The sequence below is a fragment of the Caretta caretta genome, chromosome 15 (genome assembly GCF_965140235.1).
Source record: "Caretta caretta isolate rCarCar2 chromosome 15, rCarCar1.hap1, whole genome shotgun sequence".
In the NCBI taxonomy this organism is placed as follows: domain Eukaryota; kingdom Metazoa; phylum Chordata; order Testudines; family Cheloniidae; genus Caretta; species Caretta caretta.
This window is the reverse complement of record NC_134220.1, coordinates 15,994,544-16,010,125: the sequence shown is the minus strand read 5'-3', so window position 1 is coordinate 16,010,125 and position 15,582 is coordinate 15,994,544. Positions and strand designations below refer to the sequence as shown.

The 15,582-nt window shown below is 41.8% G+C and overlaps 1 protein-coding gene across 1 annotated transcript in view; it reads left to right on the top strand.

Annotated features, from left to right (window-relative positions):
- The first annotated feature begins 6,317 nt into the window (after positions 1-6,317).
- HIRA (histone cell cycle regulator) overlaps positions 6,318-15,582 on the top strand; it is a 57,512-nt gene continuing 48,247 nt past the window's right edge. Inside the window, exon 1 of the mRNA XM_048821487.2 lies at positions 6,318-6,715. Coding sequence (XP_048677444.1) covers positions 6,679-6,715 — 37 coding nt within the window. The 5' untranslated portion in view covers positions 6,318-6,678. The remainder of the gene's footprint in view (positions 6,716-15,582) is intronic.

Here is a 15,582-nt window from a genome sequence, read left to right as displayed (position 1 = left end):
TGATTTGCAGAGCGCATACTACTTGGTTATGTTGCATGAAGATAGCAGAGACCTCACAGCATTTACTACATATGAGGGACTATTTCATTTTAAACGTGTTCCATACGGTCTCACATCTGCCCCAAGTGCCTTCCAAAAAATGATGTCATTGATTCTGAAGAATCAACATGGAGTTCAGTGCTATCTGGATGATATTATCGTGTTTGGAAATACTTCTGAGGAGCATGACAATAACCTGCAGTCTGTACTAAACTGCATCAGCAAAACAGGCCTCAAGCTCAATAGGTCCAAATGCAAATTTAGACAAACTTAACTCTCCTTTCTGGGGCATACAATTTCACAGGCTGGACTAAAATCTGGCTCATATCCTGGCAATTTCAAATGCTCCTCCTCCAACAGATTTGCAAACCTTACGTTCCTTCTTGGATCTTACCTCCTGGTATGCAAAATTCATTCCCAATTATGCTTCTGTCATTGAACCATTATGAGAATTACTACGGAGAAGTTCAACCTTAGTGTGGACAATGGATGCACAAGCTAGTTTTGAAATGGTGAAAGACTTCATTGTACATAGTCCAGTACTTGCACTATTCAGTCCTGCATTGCCCACAATTGTAACTACTGATGCTTCTGATTATGGACTTGGGGCTGTCCTCACACAACTTCATGAGGACAACAAAGAAAGGACTGTTGCATTTGCTTCAAGGACACTAAGTAATGCTGAGAGAAATATTCTACAGTCAAAAAAGAAGCACTTGTTTGTGTCTGGGCTACTGAAAAATGGTGAACTTACCTGTGGGGCTGCATGTTCAAGTTGGGCACAGACCACAGCCCTTTGACGACGTTGCTCACCACAAAAGGACTGGGAAGAGCAGGATATCGTATTGCTAAATGGTCTTCAAGACTACTCTCTTTCAATTATGAAATGGAATATAAGCCTGGAAACCAAAATGTGGTCACTGATAGCCTTTCTTGCCTGCCTTTGCCTTCACCAGCATGGTCCACCGGAGGATGAGGATGTAGTAGTTGCGCTTATTACAAGCACTCTTACTGCAGTTACAAAAGAACAATTTCAAGCTGCTTGTTCAGCGTGTCCAATTCAACAAAAACTACGGGAATTTCTGACAAAAAGATGGCCCAGTAACCCTAAAAACTTTGACCCAGTTTTGCTGCCTTATTTTAGAGTTCGGGATGAACTTTCTTTGCTTGATGGCTGTGTGCTATGAGGTACACACCGGCTACTTGTGCCAGAAGAATTACAGTCAAAACCCATACACCTGGCACACAATACTCATCAAGGAATTGTCAGAACCAAACAACGACTATGGGATCTGTTTTGGTGGCCAGGGATGGACTCTCAAACTGAAGCACTGGGAGTTTGTGTGTGTGGTTTTTGGAGGGGGGTGAGGGAGTGAGAGAACCTGGATTTGTGCTGGAAATGACCCACCTTGATTATCATACACATTGTGAAGAGAGTGGTCACTTTGGATGGGCTATTACCAGCAGGAGAGTGAGTTTGTGTGTGGTGGGGGGGGGCGGAGGGTGAGAAAACCTGGATTTGTGCTGGAAATGGCCCAACTTGATGATCACTTTAGATAAGCTATCACCAGCAGGACAGTGGGGTGGGAGGGGGTATTGTTTCATGGTCTCTGTGTGTATATATTGTCTATTGCAGTTTCCACGGTATGCATCCGATGAAGTGAGCTGTAACTCATGAAAGCTCATGCTCAAATAAATTGGTTAGTCTCTAAGGTGCCACAAGTACTCCTTTTCTTTTTGCAAAGACAGACTAACGCGGCTGTTACTCTGAAACCCATAAAATCCTGTGTCACTTGCCAAATGCATAAGATTGCAGTGACCTGTACCCTTCCATTGCAGCCTGTTCCTTTTTCTGAATCTGCATGGGAAAAAGTGGTGACTGACATTGTAGGACCCTTTGATACTGCTCCAGGTGTCTGCCGTTATGCCATCACTTTAATAGACTATTTCAGTAAATGGCCTGTTTACATCAGGCCTGTTTACATCGTAAATCTCTTCTGCTACAGTAATTAAGTTCCTCTCTTCAGTCTTTAGCAGGGAGGGTAACCCCAAAGAACTGGTTTCAGGTAATGTTAGTCAATTTACCCCCTGGAGTTTGAAACCTTTCTAGCAGAGAGGAACATTTTACACAGAAGATCATCCCTATATTACCCTCAAGCCAATAGGGAAATCGAACAGTTTAACAGAAGTTTGAAAGGGAGTTTGCAAACGGATAAACTGGAAGGGTGATTGTGGATAACCTTCACTACTGATTTCTTGCAAGAATACCGGGCTACACGACATGCCACAACGCAAAGATCACCCACAGAGTTACTGCATGGGAAACAGTTGAATACTAAACTGAAAATTGCTGGATTGTTAAAGGCATGACCTGATGCCCCAACCCAGGATGATGTGAGAAAAACAGTTGAACAGAACCAAGCAAAGTATAAGGCTTTCACAGACAAGCGGCAGGGTGCTAAGGAACCAAAGTTTTGAGTGTGGTTCTTTCGTTAGAATATGAAAACCTGGAATTTTACGCAAAGGGGACCATAAATTCACAGCTCCTCTTAAAATCATAGAGAAGAAGGGACCTTACACCTGTCGACTTTCTGATGGGCGGGTATGGAATGCTTCTTATCTTGCATCTGTCTATGCACCAAGAGGAGATTATGCCAACCCCCAGTCTGCATTGGATGACTTCACTATAGTATCAACACAACAAGACATTGCACTGGAACCGGAGCTTGAGAGACGGCCTGTCAGACCCAGACGACCACCTGTCTGGACTAGAGACTATGTTATGTAGTATCTACAGTGCTTTCAGTGTAATATTTCTGCCAACAGTATAGTGTCTTGTTTCATATTTGTTCCTGTGGTTAGAATAACAATGTTTATTTTAATTGGGAGAGTTTTTTAAGAGAGGAGGGAATGCGGTGTTTAGATGCTACTTGTAATTATTAGAACTGGGAGCAATGACTGTTGGGAGTCTGAAAAGACAGGAAACAGGAAGCGGGGCCGGGGTGGGGGGAGGAGTTGAGGAGGCTGAGAGAGAGCTACCAAGGGTGCAGCAGCAGCTTGGTAAAGAGGTTTCCACTTTAAAAATAAAGTCCTGTTGAAGTTTGTTAGTACCTTGCCTGGTTGCTACAACACCCTACAACTCCTGAAGCCTGTAGCTGCCCCATCTGAGAGTAGGATATAGCCTGTCTTACCCTTGTAGTCCAAGGAGGGGGTGTGGGTGGGGAATCAGATGACAATCTGAAAAGTGCAGAAAGATTGAGGGAGGTGGAATGAGTTAAAAAAAAATCAAGAGGATTAATACATTTGCATGGAAAAACTCTTAATTAAATAGCTGACTATGAAAGATGCTTAGATTAGACTCCCGAAGATGAAATCCTGACCCCTTTCAAGTAAATGGGAGTTTTGACAGTAATGTCGATAGGGCCACTAATTTATCCTAAATATCAAAATAAAAAGAACGTTTTCCTTCAACTGGTCTTCCAAAATATTCAAACAATTCAAGTCCTTCATTGAAGGTCTTTCTGAAATTAGTTAGCAGTTTTCAAACTGGCTTTCTGGAAGTAAGCCAGTGAAGGGATCAAATTTGAGCTACTGGTTACCAAATATAGGGCCTGACCCAGCAAGCATTTAAGTGTATACATAATCACTTACATGCATCTGTGTTTAGAGAATTGAATGCTGGGGTGCTATATATAATCCTCCATTCCCTTTGATTTGGCTGACACACAAATTCTTTAATCCTGTAGCTGGACATATTACCTTCCAACACCCCCACTTCATTCCTACCATTTGGATGATGATGTATAAGTATTCAAATTCCACTTCCCTTCCTCCTCCACACAATGCTCTCAGCTTTAATGCCATCTCCTTTTTAAATATAAAAAGGAAGAATTCAAAATACTTCATGGAAACTCATTGTGCAGGATTCTTTAGCTGAAATGGAGATAACTGAAAATACAGAATTTGGAGCATAAGTTTAAATTGTGTCTCTGTGACTCCTATGTTATTAAACAAAAATCAGCTATTCAAGGTGAGGGCAAATGTTGACCATAGTTGAGTATTCTAGGTTAATGTATTTGCTATGGCTGAAATAATTGACATTCCTTCTGTAAGTGACTGTGTTTGAACTGTTGTCCTTTGGATATTATAATGTTAATATAAATACTTTGAAATGCCAATGGAATTGTGTGTCCATGTAAAATTTGTGGAAAGAAAAATAATATGTTAAGAAGGCAGTATCAATTACACATGCACACGCTTTGGAGCATACACCAGCCAATAACTGGTGGTTAGGGGAACATTTCACCTATAGTCAGGTAATTTCGTTATCTGCTAAATGGTTCCTGGCTCCTTTTGATGAAGCATCTGGTACTGGCCAATGTGAGAGATCACACACTAAACTAGTCAGCGCATGGTTCTCCAACTGTGGCTTGGGACCCCGAAGTGGGTCAAAATCCCATTTTAATGGGGTCACCAGGACTGGCTTAGACTTGCTGGGCCAAAGCCCAAGCCCCACCTCCCAGGGCTGAAGCCGAAGCCTAAGGACTTCAGCCCAGGGAATCAGGGCACAGGTTACAGGCCCCCTGCCTGGGGCTGAAGCCCTTGGGCTTTGGGCCCCCACTCCCTGTGGTGTGGGGCTTGGCTGGTCTCAGGCTTGGGTCCCCCCTCCTGGGATCATGTAGTAATTTTTGTTGTCAGAAAGGAGGTGATGAAGGTGCAATGAAGTTTGAGAACCCCTGAACCACTAATCTGGTATGTGTCTGACCAATCCTATTCCTGGAGTTAAATCATGGCTTCGTGTAAATCAATGGAAGTTTTACCACTGACTTCAATGGGGACTTCAATTTCACCCCTGAATTCCAATACCAGTACCTAGTACTGGACAGTTACCAATAAATACAGCATACATACCTATTCATGCAGGACTTTAAGGGAGATAAATCTAGAATCTTATCACATGATGTACATTTTTGCACGATTCCAAAGTTTTTATCATACAAAAACAGGGTAACACATTAATGGGAATATGCTATAAAAGAGTTAAAAGTGAGTGTGATTAATATGCTACTTAGGCCACTCATGAAAAAGTAAACAACCTGACTCTTCCAACTTCACAGCATTGTACATTATTTGTAGGGGAAGAGAGAGGCAAGCAGAGGAGGGTAGACTAGATGATCTACTGGGTGTTTTAATCTCCGATTTCTATGATTTTTTGATGCTTAGAACTATGAAAAATTTATAGACAATCACAAAGTTTCCCTAAAGGAAGTAGAATTGCCCTAGCTTATGTAAAAAGAACAGTAAATGCAAAGCGTAGTTATTCATCTAACAAATATTTTTGTTTATGAAATAACTGTAGAGAAAATGACATTGTAGGAAAGTAAATTATATGAGCATCAACTACAAAGGTAATAAAATATATCTTGTGTCTAGACATAGAGTTTGTACTGGCAAGTTTATTATGTTCTGGATACAGTTACATAATGATGTATGTGGTAGCATAAAGTTTCACATTGGGTACTGAATGTCCCATTACAGGGATATTTACCTAGTGCTGTTAAATTACCTAGTTAGAGACCCATAAAGGGACACTGTTTTACATAATTAAAAATACAACATATACCTCACCTATTGCCCTGATCCTACAAACACTTGCACACCTGTGGTCCCAGTGAACTGAAGGAGTGTAGCGTTTGCAGAACTGGAGTCCAGGTTATTGAAAGTTATTTCCCGTTTAGTATCTAAATGTTATTTTCCTGTTCATGTTGTTGGTTTACTTTTTGCATTTCTCTCAACGTAGGCAGTGAAAATAGATTAGTCAGTTTCACTTACAGGTTGTCACTAACAATCCCCACAATGCAATGGTCACTCAACCCAGATCCTCCCCCAACTCTACCGGGGGAGTCGCTCAACCCAGACCTCCGCACACCCCATCTCTGCCTAGGGGTGGGTCATGCAACCCAGATCTTCCCTCATCTCTGCCTGGGGATGTGTGTGTCAGTCAATCGACACCTTTTCCCATCTCTGCAGGGGGAGAGGGATGTCACTGAACCCAGATCTTCCCCCATCTCTGGGTCTGTGTGTGTTCAACTCAACGCAGCCCTTCCCTCATCTCTGCCGGGGGGTGACTCAAGCCAGACCCGCCCCATCTCTGCTGGGGGAGGGGGTCCCTCAACCCGGACCCGCCCTATCTCTGCTCGGCGGGGCACTGGGCCGAGCTCCCGCAGACCGACCCCTGGCCCCACGCGGGAGCAGCGGCGGCCGGGGGCCGCTGGTTTCTCCCGCCCTCTGCGGGCGGGGACAGCCGGGCTCGGGGCGGCTGTTTCCCGCCGGGCCGGTTAGGCGGTTGCCCGGTGCAGACTTCCGGCGTTGCCGGGGAGCCGCTGGGAGCCGAGCGGGGGATGCGGCCCGGAGGAGGTGGCTGGGGCAGGGCCGGGGCCGTGGCCGGGGGATGGCGCGGCGCTGAGGCGGCTCCGGCCGGGGCAGGGGCCGGGCAGCGCGGAGAGCGGGAGCGGGGCGAGCCCATGGCTGCTGGCGGCGGCTGCTGAGCCGAGCCGAGCCGCCGCCTCTCGGAGCAGCCCGGAGCCCGCCCGGGGGTCCCGGGGGCACGGGCCGGCGGGGGCCCCGGGCCGGGGGACAATGAAGCTCCTGAAGCCGACCTGGGTCAATCACAATGGTGAGTGCGGGGCCCGGGCGCCCCTGTGCGGGGGGCGGAGCCGGAGCCGGGGCGCCCCAAGGGTCGAGTCCGGTGGGTGTGAGCTGGGGGAGGGGGGCGCGTTGGGCACCGGGCCCGGGGAGGGCTCTGCGCGCGTGAACTTCGCAGTGACCCTGCTGAAAGTAACCCCCCCCCCCGGTGTCCCAAAGCAGCGCCCTTGACTCCCGCCCCACTGCCCTGCGCCCGAGGGGGACGCGCTCCTCGGAGGATGAGGGACAATTGGGTGTGGTGGGGAAAGCTCTTGTGATGGGAACTTCGTGCTTTCGGGGCATGCCAGCCTTTGCTCGCGAGGGTGTACGTGTGCAAAGACGAATGCACGGGGCAGATTTGAAGCTCCTTTCTTGTGACTCTTAGTTAAAGTTAAACGCTGACAAGCGTTTTGTACCTTTAACAGCCCATGGGGTTTGTGATTTTGTTTTTCCTCCAAAGCGAATGAAATGTAGCCGTTACTGAGAGTAAACTAATCCCTAACCACGTCTGGTTTTAGCAACTGCAACACTGTAGCAGATATGAAGAGACGTGGTATAACTTGTTTCCAAATAAGAAGATAAGGATACATTCTTTAGCATGCCTAAAGTGTCTGGAAATCTGCCTTTCTTGGCTCATTGTGGATTTTTATATGTTGGGAAGGCAAAGAGAAATACGGTACAGATAGTTTGCAAAAGTAAATGGAATGAAAATAAAATGAAACTGTTTGCTAGAGAAGCATAGTTTCCAAAATACAGACGTTGGCTTGCAACTCTGCTTCGCAAAAATGTCTGCCAGGAGATCTGTGAACTGGCCTGTCAAGCAGGGGTTCTCGACCTTTTTCTTTCTGAGGCCCCTTAACATGCTAAAAAAAAATTCCACAGCCCATCTGTTCCACAACGTTTTTTCTACATATCCAGTAGATTAAAAGCCAAGGCCGGTGTTAGGTGGTAGCAAGCAGGGCAATTGCCCAGGGCCCCACACCACAGGGGGCCTCCTGAAGCTAAGGCTGTGTCTACACTGCCACTTTCAGTGCTAAAACTTTAGTCCTTCAGGGGTGTGAGAAAAGACCCCCCCCCCCGAACGACAAAAGTTTTAGCACTGAAAAGCACCAGTATAAACAGCACCTCCCAGCCATAAAGCTACCACCCCTCATTCGGGGTGGTTCTTTTTAATCACTGGGAGAGCTCTCCCGCAGTGATAAAGCATGTCTACACTGCCCACATCACAATGCTGCTGCAACCGCGCTGTAACATGGGCAGTGTAGACATACCCTAAGTTGCTCTGGCTTCGGTTTTCAGCCCTGGGTGGGGCTTGGGCTTCGGCTTTTTGCTCTGGGCTCCAGCAAGTCTAACCCAGCCCTCCTCTCTGTATTTTGGCGGACCACCTGAAACCTGCTTGTGGCCCTCTAGTGGGCCCCGGACCCCTAGTTGAGAACCACTGCTGTAAAGAATAGAATGATGTGTGAAAAGTAAATAAATGTGAGTACCATTGGGCAAATGCTGTCTCGTATGCACTTAGGGCAGAACTCTATTTTGTTTCACAAACATAGTTGCAGTTTTCTTCAGGGAAACCTTTGACACAGTGAAAAGAATATAAAGGCACCAAATTGTGGATTTCTTGGCTTTCACACTGGATAGTGAAATGGTGTCATTCAGTGGCTGCATTGTAAGAAGCCTGAGCTGCTTATAACTATTCAATACAAATATTTGTTAATTTAGTGCTTATGAAGGAAAGAGTAGTAGCTTGAACAAAGCATACTTTGAATTAGCATGCAAGAGAGATGCAGATTTCCACCTATCTCTATTCCATTCTGGGCCTTGTGCTGGAACTTATAGAAGTTCTGTGCAAATGGGTACTAACCTGAGGCCACCAAAATAATTTTTGTTTGAATCAGTTATTTTGTATATTCATGTCTCCAGATGTGTTGAGCTGCTGCACTTGCCCATTATACTTCCTGTAATTCAGCCCATAATACACAGTTGTGGAAGAATATTATCCCAATATATTATCCCACACACTATATATTTTTCAGAATGCATATGCACATGAACAGTAACATCAGATTCTATACTAAGATTAGGAAGTCATTGCTTTTATACTGTCTTGTCTGCCACTTCTGTAATTACTTATCATAGTGGTTTGTGAGTTATGATGTATCTTGATCTTCAAGAATAAAGTGTTCCTAGTGAGATATAAATTAATGTACATTTGCAGAGGAATGTTGTAATTTCTTACCAACATTTTTTTAAATGTGCAGAGTATTATCAGAGTACAATCAGTAGCAAACAAGCAACTTGGTGTCTAAATTATTACATCACAGTGACAGTGAGTGGAACAAGTATTGGTCATGTAAAGAGTTAATTTTGCATGTTCAAACTCTGCCCATATACAGGTACTTTTTCATAATTTGTTCTGCATATACCTTTGTTTTGACAGTGCAATTTACACCAGAATATAAACTTTTAGAAACTTGAACTCATTTCTTGCAGGTGACTGATATCCAGAGTAAGCTGAGTATTGTTCAGATTGGACAATTTTGGGGTTCTTAAAGCTGGTTTATTGTATGGTTTATTAGAGAGACCAAGTAGGCGAGGTAATATCTTTTAGTGGGCCAACTTCTGTTGGTGAGAGAGACAAGCTTTTGAGCTACACAGAGCTCTTTTGGTCTTTTAACTAAGTTAGCATAAAACTGTAGTTAGATTGTAGGTTTTATGATTAATTTTGACCTCAATCCTGCAAACACTTACACACATGCTTAACTTGGATAGATATTCCATGCTTGAATAATATGAGTATAGCAGTAGGAATATACTACCGACCACGTGACTAGGATGGTGACAGTGATTGTGAAATGCCCAGGGTGATTAGAAAGGTTATAAAAACAGAAAACCCATTAATAATGGGGGATTTCAACTAACCCTGTATTGACTGGGAACATGTCACCTCAGGATGGGATGCAGAGATAAAATTTCTAGATACCATTAATGACTGCTTCTTGAAGCAGCTAGTCCTGGAACCCACAAACGGAGAGGCAATTTTTGATTTAGTCCTAAGTGGTGCGCAGGATCTGGTCCAAGAGGTGACTGTAACTGAACCATTTGGTAATAGCAACCATAATGTGATTAATTTAACATCCTGTGGTGGGGAGGAAAAGGGAGAATAACAAAGAAGCCCACCACAGTAGCATTTAACTACAAAAAGGAAGAAATGGGAAGAAAAATAAAAAAGCAACCATGGCTAAACAACAGAGTAAAATAGGTATTTAGAGACAAAAAGACAGCTTTTACAGATTGGAAGTCAAATCATACGGAGGAAAATAGAAAGGAATATAAACTCTGGCAAGTCCAGTGTAAAGTGTAATTAGGCAGACCAAAAATGAATGTGAAGAGCAATTATTAAGAGACAAAAGCTAACAGCAATTTTTTTGAAGTATATCATAAGCAGGAAGCCTACCAAACAATCAGTAGTGTCACTGGATGATCAAGGTGCTAAAGGAACACTCTAGGAAGACAAGGCCATTACAGAGCAGCTAAATTAATTCTTTGCATGGGTCTTCACTGCAGAGGATGTGAGAGAGATTCTCACATGTGAGCCATTCTTTCTGGTGACACATCTGAGGAACTGTCCCAGATTGAGGTATCAATAGAGCAGATTTTGGAACAAATTGATAAACAGTAATAAGTCACCAGGACCAGATGGTATTCACCCAGAAGTTCTGAAGGAACTCAGATATGAAATTTCAGAACTAATAATTGTGGTATATAACTTCCTGCTTAAATCAGCCTCTGTATTAAATGAGGGCAGATAGCTAATGTAATAACGATTTTTTTAAAAAGCCTCTAGAGGCGATTGTGGCAATTACAGGCCAGTAAGTCTGACTTCCGTACCAGGCAAATTGGTTGAAGCTATAGTAAAGATGAAAATTATCGTACACATAAATGAACAAAATACTTTGGAAGAGTCAACACAGTTTTTGTAAAGGGAAATCATGAGTCACCAATCTATTAGAATTCTTTTGTGGGGGACTAGAAAGATGTGGAGAAGGGTGATCCAGTGGACATAGTGTACCTGGACTTTCAGAAAGCCTTTGATAAGGTCCCTCATCAAAGGCTGTTAAGCAAAGTGGGCAGTCATGGATAAGAGGGAAGGTCCTTTCATAGATCAATAACTTGTTAAAAGACAGGAAACAAAGGGTAGGAATAAATGGTCAGTTTTCACAGTGGAGAGAGGTAAATAGCGGGGTCCCCCAAAGATCTGTGAGGACCAGGGTGGTTCAACATATTGAGAAATGATTTGGAAAATGGAGTAAACAGTGAGGTGGTGAAGTTTTCAGATGATACGAAACTACTCAAGGTAGTTAAGTCCAAAGCAGACTTCAAAGAGTTACAAAGGGATCTGACAAAAGTGGGTGACTGAGCAACAAAATGGTAAATTAAGTTCACTGTTGATAAATGCAAAGTAATGCACATTGGAAAACATAATCCCAACTATACATACAAAATGATGGGGTCTAAACTAGTTACCTTCACTCAAGAAAGCGATCTTTGCGTCATCTCTGAAAATATTTGCTCAATGTTCAGTGGCAGTCAAAAAAGTTAACAGAATGTTAGGAACCTTTAGGAAAGGGATAAATAATTAGACAGAAAATATATTGTCACTATATAAATCCATTGTATGCCCACACCTTGAATACTGCATGCCGTTCTGGTCGTCCCATCTTGAAAAAGTACTGCGAAGGGCAAAAGAAATGAGTTGGGGTATGGAATAGCTTTCATATGAAGAGAGATGAAGAAGACTGGGATTGTTCAACTTGGAAAGGAGGCGACTAAGGGGGAATATGATAAAGATCTACAAAATCATGAGTAGTGTGGAGAAAGTGAATAAGGAAGTGTTATTTACCCCTTCACATAACACAAGAACTAGGTGTCACTCAGTGAAATTAATAGTCAGTAGGTTTGAAGCAAATCAAATGAAGTCACCCTGTGGAACTCATTGCCAGGGGAAGTTGTGAAGGCCAAAAGTATAACTGGGTTCAAAAAATAATTAGATATGTTTATGGGGGATAGATCCATTAATGGTTATTAGACAAGATGCTCAGGGATGGAGCCCCTTGCTTTGGGTATCGCTAAACTTCTGTCTGCCAGAAGCTGGGACTGGACAACAGGAGATGGATCACTTGATCATTGCCCTGTACTGTTCATTCCCTCTGAAGCATCTAGCACAGTCCACTGTTAGAAGACCAGATACTGGGCTTGATGGACCATTACTCTGACCCAGTCTGGACATTCTTATGTAATGTCAGTACTGAGAGTGGTCCATTGAAGTAAATGGAAATGGTAGTAAAATTAAGCATGTGGATAAGTGTTTGCATGAGTGTAGCCGCAATATAAAGTTAACTTTTGATCAGTGTACATTAAAAATATTTACTTTCATCTTGAAATGGTTAATGACTGAGCAAACATCCTCTAAATGAAAGATCACGTTGATCAGAAAGAAAGTGAAAGTATTATCATTTGAGATACTTGGCTTGATTTCCTTTTAAAAAGTTCTGCTAGGTTAGTATTACAAATGTAGCTTATACAACCTAAATATAATTTTAAGACCCTGATCCTGCAAACACTGAGGCATGTGAATAATCCCAGTGAGTTTAACAGGACTACTCACATGTGTCAGTGTTTGTCGGATAGGAGGCATAAATTGTTTCTGCTGTATATATCAGAAACGTTAGATGCCTATTTTTACCTTTTCCTCCCCACCATCAGAAGAGCTCCTTCCACAGCAGTTGCTGGGGAAGCAAGAGACCAGGAATCTCCTCTTCCTCTCTCTAATCGATCCATCAGCATGTCCTTTGGAGAATACTCTTCATCCCCCCCATACAACCTTGTGAGGGTTCTGCAGGGCTTTGTCCTTGATCCCTTTTTCTTTCTCTTCTTCCTTTACATTTTACCTCTGGGTAATCTTATCCACAAAAACAAATTCAACTACTATCTCTATGCTGACAACTCTCAGATCTACCCCTCTACTCCAGACTTGTCATCTTCTGTCCAAACTAAAATCTCAGCCTGTTTCTCTAACATCTCCTTGTGGATGTCTTGCTGTCAGCTCAAATTCAACATGCATAAAACAGAGCTCATAATCTCCGTCCTCCTCCAGTCCCTACTTTTGTTCAATTTAGGCATACAATTTATGACCTCTTCAAGCCACCTCACTGAATTTAAATACGTAATGTAAATATTTGAATAGATTTGTGAGTCTTATTGGATGTTATATATTAAAAGGGTTGGAGAGAAACAAAATTAATGTAAACTCACCCATATTATGGTACAAGCTCACAGAGGATGTTGACAACATTAAATTTCACTTATTTGTGCCTCAAGCTAACCAATAAGCAAATAAAAAGATGCCCATTTAAAGTTTATCAACAAAAAAGACATGTATGTTTGCAAACAATTTAGTGTATTTTCTTCAGCTGTGGTGGCTGTAATTTAAATTCCCTTAAGTTCAGGGCAAACTGAAATCTATTTGATAAGATTTTCCAAGTTCCTTTTGACTCTTGAAGTTTCTAAGTTGTATTGTCGTGTTTTGGACTCCTTATCCTTTGAGAAAAATCCTTAGGAAAGATCTTTTATTTAAGCCTAGTCTGGCTCTTAACACCATGTGATTTTGGGACTTTGATTGTTTAAACTGTTTGTTAGAGATCATTGTAACTGTATAAAAAATATCCTGGAACTTAGTCTGTCAAATTTAAATATTCCCCTGTGTTAATATGTCCCTGGTGTTTTGGTTTGTTGCTTAATTAATGGAGAAGACCTGAATTTCCCACCAGTTACTTGAGTTTCTGGCAAAAGGAAAAACATTCATCCACTTGCAAACAGGAACTTTACCTTTTGGCTCATTCCAACAGGATATAACAAAATAATTCAGAGAGAATTCAGGAAGAAAGCAGTTACTATCAAATCTAATAATGGCTCTTTTTTTGTGTAATTTTGACAAAATGATACAAGATGAATGTCATATCTGTGGTTTGTAAACTGTTCACAAATACAGTGAAGCAGTTCTTAAATGCTTTAATCTTTGTTTCATGGCGCCCACTAAAGTGAGTAATAACTTTAACAGACAAAAGAAATAGAGCATGGTGATGGTAACAACTCTGTCTTGCTGAGTTTCCTTCCTGTACTACATTTATACATTTTTCTTTTTTTTTAATCATTTTACATCTGTAACTTCATAATACTGGAAGCAGATGTACTTCTTGAAATGCTTGGAAAACTGAAGATAGAGAATCTGATGATTGTTGAAGTGTTCCATATTTTAAGGGATAGAGAAGAACCAAGTGTACTGGGTCTAACTCATCAGAACAGAGATAAGACACCATTATCTAAAAGCGATCTCTGTTTGGTAAAGGAATTAATGTACATTCACAGTGTGCAATTTTAGTACTGATTTTATCCAGTTTCATCAAAGAATAACATAGTAACAGTCTGGCAGTTGTGAGCATGCATAGCCCTGGAACTGTGCTGCTGAGCTGATAAGGAAAATCTCTCTATAATGCTTCAGAAATACAGCACTTGCTCGTGCTGACCCTGAACCTCTAGTTTTGGAGTTCCGAAGGTGCACGTTTGTTTTGTCGAACTGTACTTGTGCATATGACTATCCAACTAAAATCTTAGCAGTAATTTCATATCGTGCCAATTAAAATCTGTAATAAATTATAACTTTAATGTGTTTCTTTTTTAAACTTGCCAAAATGATGGCTCCTTACTGAAGATTAGCCATAGTTCATATTTAAAGGTCAGCCTTTTTTTGAGTACTATTTATTTAGGAAGTATTGAGAGGTTTACAACTCTTTGCCATGTAAAAAGATGGCAAAATAATAATCATTACAACAGTGAGCTCTTTTTTAATGATACATTATACAGGAGTATAGTAAGCAGATTTCTCCGATTAACAAAGTGTTACCATCTTACAGAGTGAGCATCATTACAACACCAAAGGCATGTTGGGTCTAATGATTTCATTAAATTAAATGAAATCTCTTATTACACATATTTAACAGACCAGGCATGTCTATTAAATGGTAATATTAAAAATATTGGGCAGGTGTGCTAGTTTTATTTTATTTTTATTTTTGCAAGTGAATGTACTTTAAGTCTTGAATGTAAAAGGGAACTAAACATCTAAGTATCTATTTGTCTTTGTAACTGGTGTGTGAATTTTTCTGTACCCACAGCCTCTCATATTTTTTGAACCATTTTTCCACAGTAAATTCAACCATTTTGTAAGGGATTATTTTGGGAAAAAAATTGGAACAGCTTTTCCAAGTTAAAAGGGGTATATTTCCTCCACATCTCACTGGCCTAACTCAGAGCTGAATGAATTCTTCTGAAATGTTCCAAAAAATTCACCTATTGGTCTGAGTTTAAGTATTTGTTGTTTCGGTTCAAATAAGTGAAAAGGGAGATTTAGAATGCAAGTGGCTTTGCAGCCGCTGTATAATGCTTGCTGCTGCAGACTCTGTATGGCATTCATAACTGACTTTTTTATGTATATTTAATACTCTTCAATTACCAAACATAGTCCAGTTGGTTAAGAAAGTGTCAGGTGACTAAACAACTCTATGAAGCTCTGAGGTGGCCTATGCTGCGAGGAGCACTCACTTTTTCATGGTTCACTGAAGTACAAAAAACATACATGTCAGGAAGAACGTTCCTCACTGAGTCTTTGTGATAGGAGCTGCTTAGTCCCTATGGCCACTCCAGAATCCATAGTAGTGCTTATGTGGATCTTTAAAGGGGCTGCTAGGACTGCCATGCAAAAAATTGAGAGTTGTGTCCAGACCTGATGTGACACTCATGCAT